The sequence below is a fragment of the Bufo bufo genome, chromosome 4, assembly GCF_905171765.1.
Source record: "Bufo bufo chromosome 4, aBufBuf1.1, whole genome shotgun sequence".
Taxonomy (NCBI): domain Eukaryota; kingdom Metazoa; phylum Chordata; class Amphibia; order Anura; family Bufonidae; genus Bufo; species Bufo bufo.
Window position 1 is genome coordinate 20,770,514 of NC_053392.1, and position 20,205 is coordinate 20,790,718.

General features: G+C 47.6%; 1 protein-coding gene across 1 annotated transcript; it reads left to right on the forward strand.

The window, feature by feature from the left end:
• The first annotated feature begins 1,063 nt into the window (after window positions 1–1,063).
• Window positions 1,064–9,989, forward strand: LOC120997051. The gene is made up of 7 exons (XM_040426954.1): window positions 1,064–2,232; window positions 2,318–2,427; window positions 4,066–4,192; window positions 6,645–6,725; window positions 7,154–7,255; window positions 7,659–7,757; window positions 7,962–9,989. Exons 1-7 carry the CDS (start codon window positions 1,281–1,283, stop codon window positions 8,399–8,401), a joined length of 1,911 nt encoding a protein of 636 aa, XP_040282888.1. The 5' UTR covers window positions 1,064–1,280; the 3' UTR covers window positions 8,402–9,989.
• Window positions 9,990–20,205: the final 10,216 nt, after the last annotated feature.

Genomic DNA, 20,205 nt, shown 5'->3' on the forward strand with positions numbered 1-20,205 from the left:
TAATCTAGTCGGCTGTGGCAGATAAAACGGTGAAATTAAAATACATGAAGGGTGTGCTCATGTGGTCGGCGTGGTTTTAGAAGTGGCATTTTGATTGACACTTGTGTGTTTTATTGGCAAAACCACACAGCCATTAATGAGAGTGTTAACAGAAAATGGCCGCGCTGTGTGAACACAACTGTAAAACTCTGAATTTGATCATGTCGGCTAAGAATTACATCATTGGTGTAGGAAATTATAAACCAGTCGGGCCACCCCTCCCCCGCCATTCCTCCTTATTTAGAACTGGTGTAAGTGACTTGGAAGGGGAAGAAGTCTTAGATTTTGCCGCAAATCACCTTTGCGAAAAAATCTGCACAAAAAATACACCAAAAGGTCGTATATATTTGAAAATAAATGACCCCTTAGTTCTATTTTTATGTATTTGTGAAAACAAGCAGAATGGAATTTTTTCTATTGCATCGATAAAAATATATATGAAAAAATTATATAGGAAATTCATAAATGTAGTAAAACAGTTTCCGGAATTAAGAATGCAAAGAATTTATTAAGTAACATGAAGAACAGGAGGACCTCCTCCTAACAACTCCATTCTAGCCTGCTTTCTAGTGAACAGACTAGATTACTGACTCCAGGGGGAGGACCTCCTCCTAACAACTCCATTCTAGCCTGCTCTACACTAAACAGGCTAGAATACTCACTCCAGGGTGAGGACCTCATTGTAACAACTCCATTCTAGCCTGCTCTACACTGAACAGGCTAGATTACTGACTCCAGGGTGAGGACCTCATTGTAACAACTCCATTCTAGCCTGCTCTACACTGAACAGGCTAGATTACTGACTCCAGGGGGAGGACCTCATTGTAACAACTCCATTCTAGTCTCAACCCCACCATTACCACCACCCGCAGACTTCTACATTCTCACGTCCCCGAGAAAGTCCAGAACTAGTATTCTGCTCATGCGCAATGTCAACGCTCCCTCTCCTCTCACCTGCGCACGCGCCGCACAAACTTCCGCCCTCCGCGCGTTTTCTTGCCTACTGCGCATGCCTTCGCCGCGCTCTGGCCATCTGCGCATGCGTCCTGCTAGGCGGCGCTCATGCAGGATTTCCGATCCGCGGGAAGTTGCCAGTTGTCGGCGACCGGAGCGGCCCGAGGTTCTCAGCACGGGACAGCGAGGTCGTTGTGTCAGCGCCCGGGGTGCGGTGACGTCAGAGGAGTGACGTCATCGGCGGCTTGTAAGTGATGAGCTCACTGGCGGACCCTTAACCAGCAGCTATGATGTCACAGAAGAAGATGGCGGATTTCTGGCAGTCAGACAACAAGAACACCTTGAAGAAGACCAAGTTTGACCTGCGCATCGTGCAGACGTACCTGTGCCGGGCGCGGGAGGAGAGGCCGTTGCTGTCCATCCCCGTGGGCGAGCTGGATGACCACCTGTCCACCTTCATCCGCACCCACCGTAAGCCCGACGGCTCCGAGTACGAGGCGGGCACGCTGCGCGGCATCCTGGGCAGCCTGGACCGCCACTTCGAGAAGAGCGGCTACCCGCACGCCATCTACCGCTCCAAGGAGACCAAGTTCAAGAAGACGGTGAGCGCCATGCGGGAGCGGCAGTCCTACCTGAAGACCCTGAGCCGGAGCACCCCCCCCAACCAGGCCGAGCCGCTGAGCGAGCGCGACATAGAGCGGCTGTACGCCACGGGCGCCATCGGCCTGCACAGCCCCACCGCCCTGCTCCACATGCTGTTCTTCAACATCGGCCTCCACTTCAGCCTCCGCACTCTGGAGCAGCACAGCCTCCGCTGGGGCGACATCACCCTGAAGTCCGACCCGCAGGGCAGGAAGTACCTGGAGCACACCAAGAAGCTGGCGGGCGGCCGCGGCGCCAGCCGCCTCCACCCCGTGCACACCATGAGGATGCAGATCTACGAGAGCCCCGAGCAGCCCGACCGTGACGTGGTCAAAGCCTACCAGAAGTACGCCCAGGAGAGGCCCGACAAGATGAAGACCAAGGACTCCCCCTTCTACCTCACCCCACAGCCCGACCGCCGCCCCGGGTACGCCCGCTGGTTCAAAAACCTGCCCGTGGGCGAGGCCAGGATAAGAGGCATCATGAAGCACCTGAAGATGGCGGCCGGCCTGAAGCCCCAGCAGAGAGTCCTGCAGAAGAGTGAGGAGGCGGAGGGCGTGGGCGAGGCGGTGAACGGCCACACGGTGAAGAGAGAAGGTGCGTTACTCGGGGGGGATGTCCCTCACTGACATCCTGCTGGAGGTCCATCTGCTGATAACTGATCATCTTCTCTCCATTATAGATGAGGAGGCGCCCTATGAAGACACGAGCCACTGCAGCCCTAAAATTAAGGAGGAGTGGGAGGAGCCAGAGCAGCTGGGGGCGGAGGAGAAGAGCCTCATCCCCGGGCGGGTGAGTGACATCATCGGAACACAGGGCAGAGCAGTAATACGATCCCATCAGTCCACAGTACTGAATTATATCTGCATTATACTCCACAGCTGCACTCGCTATTCTGCTGCTGAAGTCCAAAATAAGTAATGTAATAGTGAGTGCAGCTCTGGAGTATAATACAGGATGTAACTCAGGATCAGTACAAAATAAGTAATGTAATGTACACAGTGACTCCACCAGCAGAATAGTGAGTGCAGCTCTGGAGTATAATACAGGATGTAACTCAGGATCAGTACAAAATAAGTAATGTATGTACACAGTGACTGCACCAGCAGAATAGTGAGTGCAGCTCTGGAGTATAATACAGGATGTAACTCAGGATCAGTACAGGATAAGTAATGTATGTATGTACACAGTGACTGCACCAGCAGAATAGTGAGTGCAGCTCTGGAGTATAATACAGGATGTAACTCAGGATCAGTACATGATAAGTAATGTATGTACACAGTGACTGCACCAGCAGAATAGTGAGTGCAGCTCTGTGGTATAATACAGGATGTAACTCAGGATCAGTACAGGATAAGTAATGTATGTACACAGTGACTGCACCAGCAGAATAGTGAGTGCAGCTCTGGAGTATAATACAGGATGAAACTCAGGATCAGTACAGGATAAGTAATGTATGTACACAGTGACTGCACCAGCAGAATAGTGAGTGCAGCTCTGGAGTATAATACAGGATGTAACTCAGGATCAGTACAGGATAAGTAATGTATGTATGTACACAGTGACTGCACCAGCAGAATAGTGAGTGCAGCTCTGGAGTATAATACAGGATGTAACTCAGGATCAGTACAGGATAAGTAATGTAATGTATGTACACAGTGACTGCACAAGCAGAATAGTGAGTGCAGCTCTGGAGTATAATACAGGATGTAACTCAGGATCAGTACAGGATAAGTAATGTATGTACACAGTGACTGCACCAGCAGAATAGTGAGTGCAGCTCTGGAGTATAATACAGGATGTAACTCAGGATCAGTACAGGATAAGTAATGTAATGTATGTACACAGTGACTGCACCAGCAGAATAGTGAGTGCAGCTCTGGAGTATAATACAGGATGTAAGGTCATCAGTGAGTACCTTATCCAGGAACATTCATTATTTACATCTAGAGGCTGAATATCTTTCCTTACCTGGTCACACAGCTGAGGTGTAGTTACAGTGTGTCAGACATCATTATAGACTTCTCTAGTGTCATGTACGGAGCGGTGAGATCCCTGCAGTCAGCGGAGGCGCCGGCATCCTGTGCAGTAGATCTGTGTTGCCGTTTCCTTTCCCTTCTGTCCTTTGTTCTTAAAGGGGTATCCTGGTTATAACAAGTTATCCCCTATCCTGTCAGATGTCAGCAGTAGGACCCCCACCGATAATGAGAACTGTAGCCCCATACCCTGCGGAACCCCCCGCAAATGTAGGGAGCAGCTGGTCGGTAAAGCCACTGCTCCATTCGTTTCCGTGGGAGCACTGGAGATAGCCGATAGGACCCCCACTGACATCCTGTGCATAGGGGGATAACTTATAAGCGGAATACCCCTTAAAGTTCCTTGTCCATCTAAGTCGTCTGTCAGTCACCATCTTCACTCTTCTCCATCCAGGGTCTGGTCACCTTCCATGATGTGGCTGCCTATTTCTCTGCCAAGGAGTGGGGCGGTCTGGAGGAATGGCAGAAGGAGCTGTACAAGAACGTGATGCGGGAGATCCACGCGGCACTGGAGGGCATGGGTAAGAGGCGTCCGTCCTCGGACACAGCACAGCCTGAAAAACGGATGCATATATATATATATATAATCTTTTTATTAGGGTAGATCCAGTATGGACAGGATAGGGACAGTGTAGCGCGTCAGTAAATGTCTGGGTCATGGCGTCAGTAAACGGCCTAATTAGGTGCAGAGGGGAGATGGGCAAGTGCTCGGCAGTATACTGATAACATGCACAGAAGTCCATGTAATCCTCTCCCCTGGGCTCATGTACAGTGGATCTAAAAAGTCTACACACCCCTGCTAAAATGTAAAAAAATGAGACAAAGATGAATCATTTCAGAACTTTTTCCACCTTTAATGTGACCTATAAACTGTACAACTATTGAAAAACAAACTGAAATCTTTTAGGTGGAGGGAAGAAAAAATATAAAAACTAAATAATATGGTTGCAGAAGTGTGCAGACCCTTATACTAATACTTTGTTGAAGCACCTTTTGATTTGATTACAGCACTCAGTCTTTTTGGGTAGGAGTCTATCAGCATGGCACATTTTGACTTGCCAAGATTTGCCCGCTCTTCTTGGCAAAAACACTCTAGATCTGTCAGATTGCGAGGGCATCTCCTGGGCACAGCCCTCTTCAGATCACCCCACAGATTGTCAATCGGATTCAGGTCTGGGCTCTGGCTGGGCCATTCCAAAACTTTAATCTTCTTCTGATGAAGCCATTCCTTTGTTGATTTGGATGTATGCTTTGGGTCGTTGTCATGCTGAAAGATGAAGTTCCTCTTCATGTTCAGCTTTCTAGCAGAAGCCTGAAGGTTTTGTGCCAACATTGACTAGTATTTGGACCTGTTCATAATTCCCTCTAGCTTAACTAAGGCCACAGTTCCAGCTGAAGAACAACAGCCCCTTGGCATGATGCTGCCACCACCATGCTTCACTGTGGCTATGGTGTTCTTCTGGTGATGTGCAGTGTTGTTTTTGGGCTAAACATATCTTTTGGAATTATGGCCAAAAAGTTCAACCTTGGTTTCATCAGACCATAACACCTTTTCCCACATGCTTTTGGGAGACTTCAGATGTGTTTTTGCAAAATGTTGCCTGGCTTGGATGTTTCTCTTCGTAAGAAAAGGCTTTCGTCTTGCCACTCTACCCCATAGCCCAGACATATGAAGAATACGGGAGATTGTTGTTACATGTACCACACAGCCAGTACTTGCCAGATATTCCTGCAGCTCCTTTAATGTTGCTGTAGGCCTCTTGGTCGCCTCCCAGACCAGTTTTCTTCGTCTTTTCATAAATTTTGGAGGGACGTCCAGTTCTTGGTAATGTCCCTGTTGGGCCATACTTTCTCCACTTGATGATGACGGTCTTCACTGTGTTCCATGGTCTATCTAATGCCTTGGAGATTATTTTGTCCCCTTCTCCTGACTGATACCTTCTAACAATGAGATCCCTCTGATGCTTTGGAAGCTCTCTGTGGACCGTGGCTTTTGCTGTGGGATGCGACTAAGAAAGTTTCAGGAAAGACCAACTAGAGCAGCTGAACTTTATTTGGGGTTAATCAGAGGCACTTTACATGATGGCCGGTGTATGCTGACTCCTATTTAACCGGATTCTGAATGTGATTGCTTAATACTGAACACAGCTACATCCCCAGTTATAAGAGGGTGTGCACACTTATGCAACCACATTATTATTTTTTTGTTCCCTCCACCTAAAAGATTTGTTTCTTTTTCAATTGAGTTGTACAGTTTATAGGTCACATTAAAGGTGGAGAAAGTTCTGAAATGATTGAGCTTTGTTATTTATTTATTTTTTACAGCACAGAAACCTGACATTTTAACAGGGGTGTGTAGACTTTTTATATCCACTGTACAGGGAGATGATGATCTAGTTCTTTCCTTCTCTGCGCTTACCCCATCCATCCTGCTGCAGGCTGGCTCAGATCATGGCTGGCTGAACGGGGGTCCTGCTTTAACCCCCAGTTTCTCAGGCAGCATAGCAGTTAGAGCCATCGGTCAGGTCTTGTTTGAAAATTGACACCCTAAGCTTTAAAACAAGACCACGATACAGTCCAAGATGCAGTCGTTAGCGGTCGAGTTGGGAATGGGAGCTGCAGTTTTTGACGGCTGTATTCCAGTTTCTTCCCACTCATCTGAAAGCTTAGATTGTCCACTGTGAACACCTGAGATGCAGCCATCACTAGCAAGGACGTGGCAGAAAGGGATCAGTCCTACCAGGCAGTACGCTTGATTTAATGCGGTTGATCTTGCTGAAAGGTGCTCTTTACCATATGTATTTAGTATTCTGGGGGCCCCATCCATTATGAAAATGCATTGTGTGGCTCCTCCCGGCAGAGGTTCCTGACCTCTGGGACCATAGAGTATAGCGGTGGATCCCATTGGTAGGACGTTTCTGGGTTTGCCGCGGTTCTGGCAGTGAGACGCTCACTATTCTCTCCTTCCCCCAGGGTACAAGATTGTAAACGGAGACGTCCTTCTGAAGATCAAAGAGGAGGAGAAGGACAGTGGAGCCCCGGAGCCAGGACACGGTGAGTGGCCCCTATAATCGTGCTTCCGGTATAGTGTACAGATGTGGCGCCGCAGTCACTATGGCTGATCAGTCAGTGCAGCGGCCCGTGATTGGTTGTCGGCTCACACGATGTCACACAGCTTTGTTGGGTCCATTTCATTTCTTTTAACCTGTTGCTAACCAGCGGTGGTAGGGTGATCCTGTGGGTGTAGCAGTTTTTAACCCCTTAGATGGCTTTGTCGATAATGGCCACAGTATCTTTGGTGCATGACAGAGGGTGACGGTCCAAAATAGCCCGGTCCTGAATGGGTTAATCGCAGGCTGATCCAGAGCAGACGCCCTAGTCCGTGTGGCGCCTGCGGCCGCACATTCGCTGTAGGATCGTACGGTGCTCTATGTCTGTAACATGGCCGCCACTCATACGTCCTCTCTTTTCTTTCATCATAGCTCCGGGTGGCAGCTCTGCTCCGGACATCTTACTAAGGATCAAACACCACGATGACGACGACGACAGAGACCCGAATGAGGAGCAAGACACGTCCAGCCCCAGTGAGTCCCACCCAGAGCTGCGGTCACTAGTCTGTGTTTATATCATATCTTCTCCACTCACATCCAGATCTGCAGACAAGTCAGAACTTATCTCATGTCTTCTTCTCCAGTCACACTCGCAGCTGCCAGCAGTCCGCTAACCACTGAGCCACCGTGCCGCCCCACGTTTATATCATGTCTTGTGCTCCAGCCACAGCGAAAGCTGCAGTCACAATACCCCCTTGCTGCTTCAGCGTGTTGCTGCATTGTGGGAGATGTGTGTTTACCGCTGTGTATGGTACACAAGTGATTTATGTTTACTCTTCCTGTATCTGTACCTGGGAAAGCTGGGTGACGGGCGGCTTAGTGCCTGCGGTAGCGCAGTGGAGATGGCGGCTGTATCACACATCACCTCTGATTCCAGGTATCTCAGGATTCGACCCAGACCTTTCCCTGTGGGCGTTAAAAGAAGACGCGCTTCCTGCAGAAGACGGCAAGGAGGAGGCGCTGCCTGCTGAGCCAGGTTGGTACATCCGCTCTCCCCCACTGCACAGGTTGGGTGGGCATCGATGCAGATTTACACGTACTGTACCCGCATCCTCCACCAAACAAGGGTAATGTACAAGTAGGTGGTCCCGCCAGTAGAACCGCGTGTCACGTGACCCTAAATGCACAACTGCTTCCAGTCTCCATGCCCAGCGATCATCATCTTCTTCCTCTTTTCCAGATACGGAAGTCATCTCCCTGGCTCAGCCAAGCTTCGGCTCCCACCGGGAGTCTTTACCAGGTATTTCCACCCTCTGCGTAGTCACCCGTCCCGGCAAGAGGAAGCGGCGCCCCCCTCAGAGGCGGAACTACGAGCAGACGGCGGACTCCGACGATGACGATAGGGCCGGAGACGATTCCAAGCGACGGCTGCCTTGTCGTAACCTTCCCCCTAAAGACCAAGATGACTGGATGCTCCAGGAGAAGCTTTTCCAGTGCGACCTGTGCGAGCGGACCTTCAGCGAAAACGCCAGCCACCTAGAGACGTTCCAGTCCTGCCCTCAGTGCGGGGGGATCTTAAACCCAATGCCGGACACGAGCAGCTTCTCTCAGACGATGCATTGCCAAGATGCTGGCGCCAACCTCGGCTTCTCCTGCCGCATGCAGGGCCCGGTGGGGTGAGGCAGGGGGCCCCCTGCCAGTGACCCTCCACCATCCACACTGGATCATAATTTATTACTGGGACAGAGGGCAAAATCTACTGTTTATAGTGACTTTGTGCCCGTGGGCGCTCCAGGGGGCGAGGACAGCGTTTGGGCCACAGCCGTGCCTTATACTAAGATCCCAGTCTTCCTTTATAACCACAGTACACTGACTGCACCCCTGGCGGCTTCCTCCGCACCGAGGTGCCAGATTTTATCGGGTGCTGCTCATCTGCTGGCCGGAGTGGTACTGTACGTGGCTCGTGGATTGGACCAGTGGTAACATCGTCAGGGCATTTATATTGGGCGGTGGCCTCGCAGTTTAGTGGGGGGGGGGGGGGCGCGCACATCTCTGTCTTTTCCTGTGGCGTCAAGCAGTATTAGTCGTGTGGCCTTTGTCACCGCAACACTTTTAACTCTTTCCTGTTTTAATGTTTTTTTTTTATGTTAATGATATACACTGTGGAGACGGAGGAGGGGTGATGGATCGCCTGCTACGAGTAACCCCCGTGGCTCAGGTGGTCCACTACCCTTCCTACCACCCCTTTTTTTTTATTTTTTATTATTACCTGGGGGTGCAAGATTTACATACTAAGTATCACCGCGGTACGTGACCAGAGAATGTAGCTGCCTCCTCCTGCGCAATTTTAGATGACTAACTTTTAACACCTTGGCGATGAGCTGTACAATATCGCCCCCCCCCCCCCCTACTGACCTCTAGCATCATCTCTTATACTCCAGTCACCTCTAGAGCTGCACCAAGAAGACATCCAGAATCATTTGTTACACTCCAGCCGCCGTTCTATTACATGCCCTGCTCTAACTCTGGCGTCTGCTTCCGATGCGTTTTGGGAGATGGGGTTTACAGTACAGTATCGGGGGTGCGAGCAGCCTGCAGAGCCGAGCGTGTCGCTGATCAAGGAGCCGTGTAGTCGGCAGATTCCTTCAGGTGTTGTTTTTTTTTTGCACAGAACGGCCACATGTATGTGAAGTGGCAGCTGCAGCTCTGCCTGTGACTGGAGTATTATATCAGACCTGGTCTGAAAGCTGAACGGCAGGCAGCTCAAGATTTGTTGGGAATGCAGCATTGGACATGATGTAACACAATATTGGTTGCAGCTTTGGCTGTGACTAGTGTTCTATGAACAGTCATGGGAAAAAGGTGTCCCTTATAATCAGGTGTCCCTTATAATCAGTGCAGTATTGGACATGATGGAAGAGGAGACTAGCTGTGACTAGAGTGCTCAATGTACAGTCATGGGGAAAAGAATGTGCCCCCAGGTGGGAGTAAGTAAGTGCCCCCTCTAATCAGTGTTCGCCTCAATATCCTGTCTTCTGGAGATTATTTACTCGTCATTGATGTGAAAGGACGTCAGCTGCGGCAGCTCTCCTGTCCCTGCGCAGGGTCTTGGCCGGGGGTGACTACATACAAGGTGTGGAACCACTGTGTCAGTCACCCGGCTAAACCTAACGGCAGTATCCTGACAGTCCCCTGGTAATGGCCCTTTAACCCCCTCTACAGGGATCTGCACTTCGCTGCAGAAGACCCACTGGGCCTCTACCTGTTGTAGTAGTCCTGGTATAGTTGACAGCTGACCCACCGAGGTCAGAGCACAGAGAGGTAACGGGCAAAGTTCACGCCAATCCGTAAAAACAGGTCCGAGGTCAGGGCTGGCAGCAGAGGCTCAGAAGCCGGTAAACAGGCACAGGTCGGTGCGCTGGCAGACCACCGGAACAAACGCCTTAGCGGAAACTAGCAAGCGTGGAACAGTATTGCTCAGGCAAGTGATACAAACAGCACAGTGTATACAGCAGACGCTAATTAGCTATTGTAAAAAGCCTTTGAGATGCACACGGAGAAAGGGGAGCTTAACCCTTGCAGTCCTGCAGAATGAGATGAGCTTCAAATAAGAATATTCCTAATAAGTAAATGCCCCCCTGTAATTACCAGGTAGAAGTACCCCCTGTAATCGGTGACATCGAGTGGGAATAAGTGCCCACTGTAATCGGTGACATCGAGTGGGAATACGCAAGTGCCCCCTGTAATCGGTGACATCGAGTGGGAATAAGTGCCCACTGTAATCGGTGGCACCAGGTGGGAATACGCAAGTGCCCCCTTCTAATCCATGGCGCCAGGTGGGAATACGCAAGTGCCCCCTGAAATCGGTGGAGGCAGGTGGGAATACGCCAGTGCCCCCTGTAATCGGTGGCGCCAGGTGGGAATACGCCAGTGCCCCCTGTAATCGGTGGCGCCAGGTGGGAATACACCAGTGCCCCCTGTAATCGGTGGCGCCAGGTGGGAATACGCAAGTGCCCCCTGTAATCGGTGATGCCAGGTGGGAATAAGTTCCCCCATTTCACGAGTGATGTGTAGAAGCAGTATTGGCGGCAGTGACCTGTTTCCTGGAGACTTTGGTCTCGGTTCCCGATGCAGCGTTGGCGGGGGGGCACTCGGCCGCTCCAGCACCTTGTCTTGTGCACACATGGATCTGCTGCTGTGCTGGGATCATGGCCCTGAGGCCCAGCCTTTGTCTCATGACTTCTCCACTAGCGAACGACTTACCTGCAGGTTTTTTTTTTAAAGGGTTTTAACACCTTACGACAACAATACTCACCTGATAAATTCAGAGCTGCAGCTTCGGGGGGGAACTTAGTTTTACCCATCAGTTTATTCTTTTATACGTAAAAGGTTGCTATGTCTGCGTCCACCGATCACGTACTCAGTGGTGTGACAGTATTAATAGTAGTAGTAGTTGTGAAGGAGCAGCATCCTCCGTTCCCGTGAAGCCGTGTGGTTTGAGAACCTGTCCCGTGGCCCCTGGTTGGGGGTAGGTTCCCAGGTGACTCTTCTCCGGAGGGATTGTTGTCAGAGCAGCCGTCACCCCTTGCCTCGGAGAGTACTGACACTGTTTGAAGGGCCCCTACCACAGGGGGCGTTACCTCACCAAGGAGAAGGCATTGCCCGGCCACCAGTTTAATCATGAACCCCTGGGCATCGAGAAGAGTTCTCCAGGTTGGCAGTGCCTAGTGCGCCATCACTGACGAGGGGAAGAATATTTGCACTGTCTTTGTCACAAGGTCAGAGGTGCTTCCTGCAAGGTCGCAGTGCACGGACTAGCCGCCATGATGTCACCGCCGCCGCCTCCTCCTCACCAACATTTTTAGGCCGAGTCGTAGGTAAAGCATTGGATTTTCTATCCCTTTTCTAACGCCCTGATCTTGTAGTGACAATTCCAGCAATAAACCCCATTTATAAACCTGAGTCTATTATTTATCACTGAGCCTGGAAAAAACAAAGAGAGCACTCTAATAACTAATATACACAGAGCACTCTAATAACTAATATACACAGAGCACTCTAATAACTTGTATACACATCACTCTAATAACTTGTATACAGAGAGTACTCTAATAACTTGTATACAGAGAGCACTCTAATATACAGAGAGCACTCTAATAACTAATATACAAAGAGCACTCTAATTGGTATATACAGAAAATACTGATAATATACAGTACAGACCAAAAGTTTGGACACACCTTCTCATTCAAAGAGTTTTCTTTATTTTCATGACTATGAAGGCATCAAAACTATGAATTAACACATGTGAAATTATATAGATAACAAACAAGTGTGAAACAACTGAAAATATGTCATATTCTAGGTTCTTCAAAGTAGCCACCTTTTGCTTTGATTACTGCTTTGCACACTCTTGGCATTCTCTTGATGAGCTTCAAGATGTAGTCACCTGAAATGGTTTTCACTTCACAGGTGTGCCCTGTCAGGTTTAATAAGTGGGATTTCTTGCCTTATAAATGGGGTTGGCACCATCAGTGGCGTTGAGGAGAAGTCAGGTGGATACACAGCTGATAGTCCTACTGAATAGACTGTTAGAATTTGTATTATGGCAAGAAAAAAGCAGCTAAGTAAAGAAAAACGAGTGGCCATCATTGCTTTAAGAAATGAAGGTCAGTCAGCTGAAAAATTGGGAAAACTTTGAAAGTAAGGGCTATTTGACCATGAAGGAGAGTGATGGGGTGCTGCGCCAGATGACCTGGCCTCCACAGTCACCGGACCTGAACCCAATCGAGATGGTTTGGGGTGAGCTGGACCGTAGAGTGAAGGCAAAAGGGCCAACAAGTGCTAAGCATCTCTGGGAACTCCTTCAAGACTGTTGGAAGACCATTTCAGGGGACTACCTCTTGAAGCTCATCAAGAGAATGCCAAGAGTGTCCAAAGCAGTAATCAAAGCAAAAGGTGGCTACTTTGAAGAACCTAGAATATGACATATTTTCAGTTGTTTCACACTTGTTTGTTATGTATATAATTCCACATGTGTTAATTCATAGTTTTGATGCCTTCATAGTCATGAAAATAAAGAAAACTCTTTGAATGAGAAGGTGTGTCCAAACTTTTGGTCTGTACTGTATACAGGAGACAATCTAGTGGCTGATATATGCAGAGAGCACGCTAATAACTGATATTATATACAGAGGACAGTCTAGTGACTGATATATACAGAGGACAGTCTAGTGTAGTGACTGATATTATATACAGAGGACAGTCTAGTGACTGATATATACAGAGGACAGTCTAGTGACTGATATTATATACAGAGGACAGTCTAGTGACTGATATTATATACAGAGGACAGTCTAGTGACTGATATTATATACAGAGGACAGTCTAGTGACTGATATTATATACAGAGGACAGTCTAGTGACTGATATTATATACAGAGGACAGTCTAGTGACTGATATTATATACAGAGGACAGTCTAGTGACTGATATTATATACAGAGGACAGTCTAGTGACTGATATTATATACAGAGGACAGTCTAGTGACTGATATTATATACAGAGGACAGTCTAGTGACTGATATTATATACAGAGGACAGTCTAGTGACTGATATTATATACAGAGGACAGTCTAGTGACTGATATTATATACAGAGGACAGTCTAGTGACTGATATTATATACAGGGGACAGTCTAGTGACTGATATTATATACAGAGGACAGTCTAGTGACTGATATTATATACAGGGGACAGTCTAGTGACTGATATTATATACAGGGGACGGTCTAGTGACTGATATTATATACAGGGGACGGTCTAGTGACTGATATTATATACAGGGGACAGTCTAGTGACTGATATTATATACAGGGGACAGTCTAGTGACTGATATTATATACAGGGGACAGTCTAGTGACTGATATTATATACAGAGGACAGTCTAGTGACTGATATTATATACAGGGGACAGTCTAGTGACTGATATTATATACAGGGGACAGTCTAGTGACTGATATTATATACAGAGGACAGTCTAGTGACTGATATTATATACAGAGGACAGTCTAGTGACTGATATTATATACAGAGGACAGTCTAGTGACTGATATTATATACAGAGGACAGTCTAGTGACTGATATTATATACAGAGGACAGTCTAGTGACTGATATTATATACAGAGGACAGTCTAGTGACTGATATTATATACAGAGGACAGTCTAGTGACTAATATATACAGAGGACAGTCTAGTGACTGATATTATATACAGAGGACAGTCTAGTGACTGATATTATATACAGGGGACGGTCTAGTGACTGATATTATATACAGAGGACAGTCTAGTGACTGATATTATATACAGGGGACAGTCTAGTGACTGATATTATATACAGAGGACAGTCTAGTGACTGATATTATATACAGAGGACAGTCTAGTGACTGATATTATATACAGAGGACAGTCTAGTGACTGATATTATATACAGGGGACGGTCTAGTGACTGATGTTATATACAGAGGACAGTCTAGTGACTGATATTATATACAGAGGACAGTGGGGCGTGGCCGAGCCAGCATGGAGTGAGGAAGCAGGACTGCAGTGCTCCTACAAAATCCTGTGAAATATCCTTTATACACCTGGCATAATCGGGTTTTTTTGAGCGCATTCACTATATGTTGGACCCCTTCATACTTGGGGACACTCTGCCCGGTGCTGGATTGCTGAGTTTTGGCTGTGGCGCTGTGGATGCCGACGGATTGAGGGAGAGGAGCAGAGGGACGCAAACTGAGGAGAGTGTGGAGTGAGGCCGGGACACGATCCGCCACAAGGTACACAGCGCAGGTACGGCTTGCTGAAAGTTGCTAACAACTTACCTTGGACTGCTGCCGATACCTGCTGGAATCTTGAGCCGAAGACCGAGGTGGGAAGAAGCCGCGCGGTGGGCGCCATCTTGCCGTTAAGTGTATGTGCAGCGGCGCTCCTCTCTGCCCCAGCAAACGGGGGGGATCGGCGAAACGCTCTGTATCTCCCTACTTCCACTATTATCCTGAAGTCCTGCAGTGGTAATCCTGTTAGGAGTCCTTATATATGAAAGTTTAGTGGTGGTGCTGGTGTACTTATCCCCCTCCCCATCTGGCAGTCTACTTGGCTGTGTGGCAGGACTTGCTGAATTTAATAAAGCCTCATCTTGATTTGCTGCATGAGTGACAAACCCCAGCAGATCTTTAAAGTGTCTGTGGACTATTTCTATGGGCCGCAAAACTTCTTCTGTGGCTCCATCATCTGTTAAACGATTCATGGACGCCATGAGTCAAGCTGAACAGGAAAGTGAGGGGTCTCCTGTCCCTGGTTCCTCTGCTGAAGCCTCTTAAATTATGAAAGCTATAGCTGCCTGTCAAGCTGCTCTTACATCAAAGATAGACCATCTACAGTCTGATCTTAGCTGTTTGCGACACGATTTTGACAAAATACGTGAAAGAACATCTGCAGTGGAGCAAAGAGTGAGTGATGTGGAAGATGCGTCCAGACCAGCTGGAAATGACACCAGGCAGCTGCTGCAACAGGTACAGATGCTGCAAGCCAGGGCGGAGGACGCTGAGAACCGCAATAGCCGTAACAACGTCCGTATCCTGGGCTTACCGGAGCGAGCAGAAGGGTCTACCCTAGAAATTTTTGCGGAACAGCTCATAAAAGAAGTGTTACATCCCATCTCACTTTCCAGTTGCTTTGTTATAGAAAGGGCACATCGGATTCCAACCAGGCCCTTACCGCCGGGATCCCCTGCTAGACCTTTCATCATGAAGATCCTGAACTACAGGGACAGAGACGCTATTTTGCTAGCTGCTCGGCAGAAGGGGAATGTCAGCTATGAGAATGTCCGTTTGTCCTTTTACCCGGACTTTACTGCAGAGGTCCAGAAGAAAAGGAAGCAGTTTACTGAGGTCCGAGCGCGGCTGAGGGCCAAAAATGTGAAATATGCCATGATCTACCCTTCTCGCTTGAGGGTGCAAGATGGTGAAACAGTCCGTTTTTTTAGTACTCCTGAAGAGGCTACTGAATGGATTGAAAGAAATCTAAATGCAAGGCCTCACCGCTGATGGTTTATACTATAGTGTTGGCAGCTGAAGCATATAATACTTGATTAAATGTTGGGGAGGCGGGGGGAGTATCTGGTTTAAATGCACCATTATTACTCCTGTTAGATTCCCTGTTCTTTGACTTTGTCTATTGATCAGATGTTTAACCCCATATTGGTATGCTGGGTGGCAACACCCTGTATGACTATGCACTGTTGTGGGTAGACGTATATATTTGCTTCCTATCACCAACGTACCTATATGGTATATATGTTCTAATGAGTTAGGGTAGGTTATCGTACCCAGGAGTTGCTAGTTTGGGGTGTCAGGCTCAACCATGTTAGGAAGGTTTGGGCAGGGTGGGTTGGGGAGGTTGGGAATGGGTGGGTTGGAGAGGGTTTCTCTGTTGAGGGGTTCTTTGATGTGGTTTGTGTGTGTGCGTGAATGTGCCTTCATTGGTCGGAAACTATGGAGATGTTATCTTTGGAAGAATAAATGGCGGTAATTAAGCTACTTTCGTGGAATGTTCGGGGTCTGAATGATAAGATTAAACGGTCTTTAGTGTTCAATTATCTGAAGAGGTATAACCCTGACATAATGTTATTGCAAGAAACGCACCTGCAGGGCCAGAAAGTACTAGCTTTGCGGCGCCCATGGATAGGCCCCACATATCAAGCGGTTTACTCAAACCACGCTAGAGGCGTGTCTATTTTAATTGCTAAAAGTCTTCCGTTTCAAATACTATCTGTGCGGCTAGACCCATATGGTAGGTATGTGATTTTACATGCTTGTGTCAGAGGCCTGCAGTACCTATTTGTGGGACTATATATCCCTCCGCCATTCCGCAGAGAGGTCCTAGACTTAATTACAGCTAAAATAGCAGGATTTCCAGCAATGCCTTATATTATTATGGGTGACTATAATGCCACTTTAGATCCTATACGGGACAGAAGGGTTCCCCAGGCCTCACACAACAATGTCCTATCACATTGGGCTAATACTTATGATTTAGTAGAGGCGTGGCGCTATTTCCACCCCACGGATGCGCAATTCTCTTGCTATTCAGCTTCTACTGGCTCACTCTCTCGTATAGATCTGGCCTTTGTCAGCAGAGACTTATCCCCCTATATCAAGTCTAGTGATTATCTACCGAGAGGGGTTTCAGACCATGCCCCCCTTCTTCTGATACTGTCACAGCCGCTGGCTTCGACTGATAAGCAGTGGCGGTTAAACCCTATGTGGCTCGAGGTATTACCTGTGGTGAGCGAGAGTCTAGATGCAATGGGGAACTACTGGGCAGAAAATGAAGGGTCTACGAATCCTCTGGTAGAATGGGATGCTTTCAAGTCAGTAATGAGAGGGGCATTGATTGCTGCTATTGCAACTCATAGAAAGGAACTGAATATCAAACGGATAAAACTAGAGACGGAACTAGCTGATAAGGAGAGGTTATATATACTAGATCCGTGCCCTGAGAAGCAGACTTTGTGGCTTGAGGCGCAGCGTAGGTTTACTTTGCATTTAACTGAATATACTGAGAAGAAACTTTTAAATCAGAGGCAAACTATTTTTTCGGATGGTGATAAGTGTGGCAGGGCCTTGGCGTACTTGACTAGATCTGAGACTCAACAAACGGTGGTGGCGGGAGTTCTGAATGATCAGGGGCTCTTATTGAGGGAGCCCAGAGATGTCTGCCGACAGTTTGCCTCCTATTATGAGACATTGTATGCCCCCAAGATCACGTGTACTTCGGAGGAAATTGTCAATTTCTTAGCAGGTATTAATATTCCTTCTTTGGACAGAGATGACAGGGGGGCCCTGGCGGCAGACATATCTGACCTGGAGATTAAAACGGCCATTAGTTCCTTAGCAACCAAGAAAACCCCGGGACCCGATGGATTTCCTGCGGAATGGTATAAGCGATTTTCTAAAGACCTGGTTAGTAGATTTGGGAAGCTGTTGAGGTATGCACTGGAAAGTGGTTCGTTGCCACCGTCCTTTCTGGAGGCAACGATAGTAGTGATTCACAAGTCGGGGAAACCATCTGACCAGTGTAGCTCTTATCGACCTATCTCACTTCTGAATCTTGACGTCAAAATCTTTGCGAAGGTACTGGCGTTAAGATTGCGGGGGGTAATTCTCTCCTTGGTTGGGGTAGATCAGTCGGGTTTTATGCCAGGGAAAACCACAGATATTAATTTAAGGCGATTGTTCACTAACCTTCAGGTCAAACATGATAACAGAGGTATGAGGGCTCTTGCGTCCTTAGACAATGAAAAAGCATTTGATTCAGTAGAATGGGAATTTATGTGGGCAGTACTGACTCAAATGGGCTTTCCGGAGAAATTTTTGTGCTGGTTACAAATTCTTTATAGATCCCCTTCGGCGAGAGTCAGGGTGAATGGGTACACATCGGACTCCTTCCCCTTGGGTAGAGGCACTAGACAGGGCTGCCCTCTCTCCCCCCTGTTATTTGCATTAATTATGGAACCTTTGTCGATACTCATATCCTCTAATTAAGGTATAGAAGGCTGGGAAATAGCTGGAATATCAGAAAAGCTTTCATTATATGCTGATGACATGCTGGTATACCTAGCAGATTCAGGGAAATCCTTGGATACCCTTTTAGGTGTTGTTGATCAATTTGGGGGTTTCTCGGGTCTCCGTGTGAACTGGGCTAAGTCTAGTCTATGTCTGGTTGATGATGTTGACCCAGCTCGCATTTCGGTGAACAATAAGCTTCAGATTGTGGAGCAATTTACATATTTGGGGATTATTGTTCATAAAGAAGTGGCAAAATTTTATGATTTGAATGTTGCTCCTACAATGCAATCCATTACTCGAAAGCTAGAGGCTTGGGAAAACCTTCCTTTAACTCTGATTGGGCGTATCAATGTGGTAAAAATGATTCTTCTCCCAAAATTGCTATACTTATATAGGGCTGCCCCAGTGTTACTCCCCAAGAGACATTTTGCTACTTTGGATAGAATAATCGCTCCCTTTCTATGGAATAAGTCTTCTCCCAGAATAGCGAGATCCACCCTCCAGGCGTCTTACCTGCGGGGGGGGTCTTGCCTTGCCAAACCTGTACATGTACTATGTAGCGGTGCAGCTGAGCTATGTGGCGTGGTGGGTACGGGCTGACTCAGGTAACCCGGCGGTAGTGTTGGAGGCAGCTTTATTGGGGTCCTATGAGGCACTTACGAACTTGGCGTATAGGAGGGGGGCTAGGTCTACAATACACTACACCCAATCGATGGCTGCTGCAGTACAGATGTGGGTCAAATGGGGTCAGAAATGTAACCCTGATGAGAATGATATTACTTGGTCGCCATATTTGCCTTTGTGTAGAAACAGAGTGCTTCCGGAGCTGTTCTCATTACTGGAGTTTGAATTTTGGCCTCAGAGGGGGGTGCGCTACCTTACCCAACTATATGATAAGGGCCTATTTAGAACCTTTAATAGTTTGAAACAGGAGTTTAATTTGCCCCAGCGTTGTTTGTAAAGATATCTTCAACTCAGGCATGCCTGTCAGGCTCAGTTTGGTAGTGAACCTTTAAAACTGGAGTGTGGTACAGTTGAGGCAGCGATTAGGAGGGTTCCTTTGGTCAAACCAGTGTTGACCCTGTATGCGTCGTTGATGGCGTTGCAGGACTCCCCCCTGGACAGGGCATTTGTTAGGTGGAAAAGGGACATTGAAGGTTTGGAAGATGTTCATGTTAAAGAATCTAGCTGTACATGGAGATCTACAGTGGTAAGTGCTAGGGATCAGTTGATTCAAGTTAAATGGCTTCATAGGATTTATTATACTCCTGTGAGGCTATTTAAAATGGGTAAATTGCCGAACCCTCATTGTACAAGATGTGGACATGAAAACGGTTGTCTTATACACATGGTTTGGCAGTGTCCGATTATTCATGGCTTCTGGGAAGAGATCCATAAATATTTTAATGACAAACTAGGCTTTCCTAACGTCTGTACTGAGCTCACTAGTCTGTTGGGAGTAGCCAACGAGATTGTTCCCACCAAATTTGGCAGGAAGCTGTATAGAATACTCTTATATTATGCTAGGAAAACTATCCTTCTCAACTGGAAACCTCCTAAGAATCCTACTGTGCAACAATGGGTACATCTAGTTAATGCTGATCTTGAATTATATAAGTTTGTGTATGAGAGAAGAGGGACCCCTGATCGCTTCATGAAGATATGGGACCCCTGGATTGGAGCCCAGACTCTAGTACCATAGATGACTGAAAGACTGTTCTGACCAATGAAGGCGTGTGTGAATGTGTGTGTGTGTGTGTGTGTGTGTGAATGTGTGTGTGTGTGCGCGTGTGTGTGTGTGAATGTGTGTGTGTGTGTGTGAATGTGTGTGTGTGTGTGTGAGTGTGTGTGTGTGCG

Bases quoted from the DNA above. Each gene is read 5' to 3' on its own strand.
- LOC120997051 (XM_040426954.1), top strand. From the start codon at position 1,281: ATGATGTCACAGAAGAAGATGGCGGATTTCTGGCAGTCAGACAACAAG. The intron at 2,428-4,065 runs GTGAGTGACATC...TTCTCCATCCAG, and splicing joins AGAGCCTCATCCCCGGGCGG to GGTCTGGTCACCTTCCATGA. The intron at 6,726-7,153 runs GTGAGTGGCCCC...CTTTCATCATAG, and splicing joins AGCCCCGGAGCCAGGACACG to CTCCGGGTGGCAGCTCTGCT.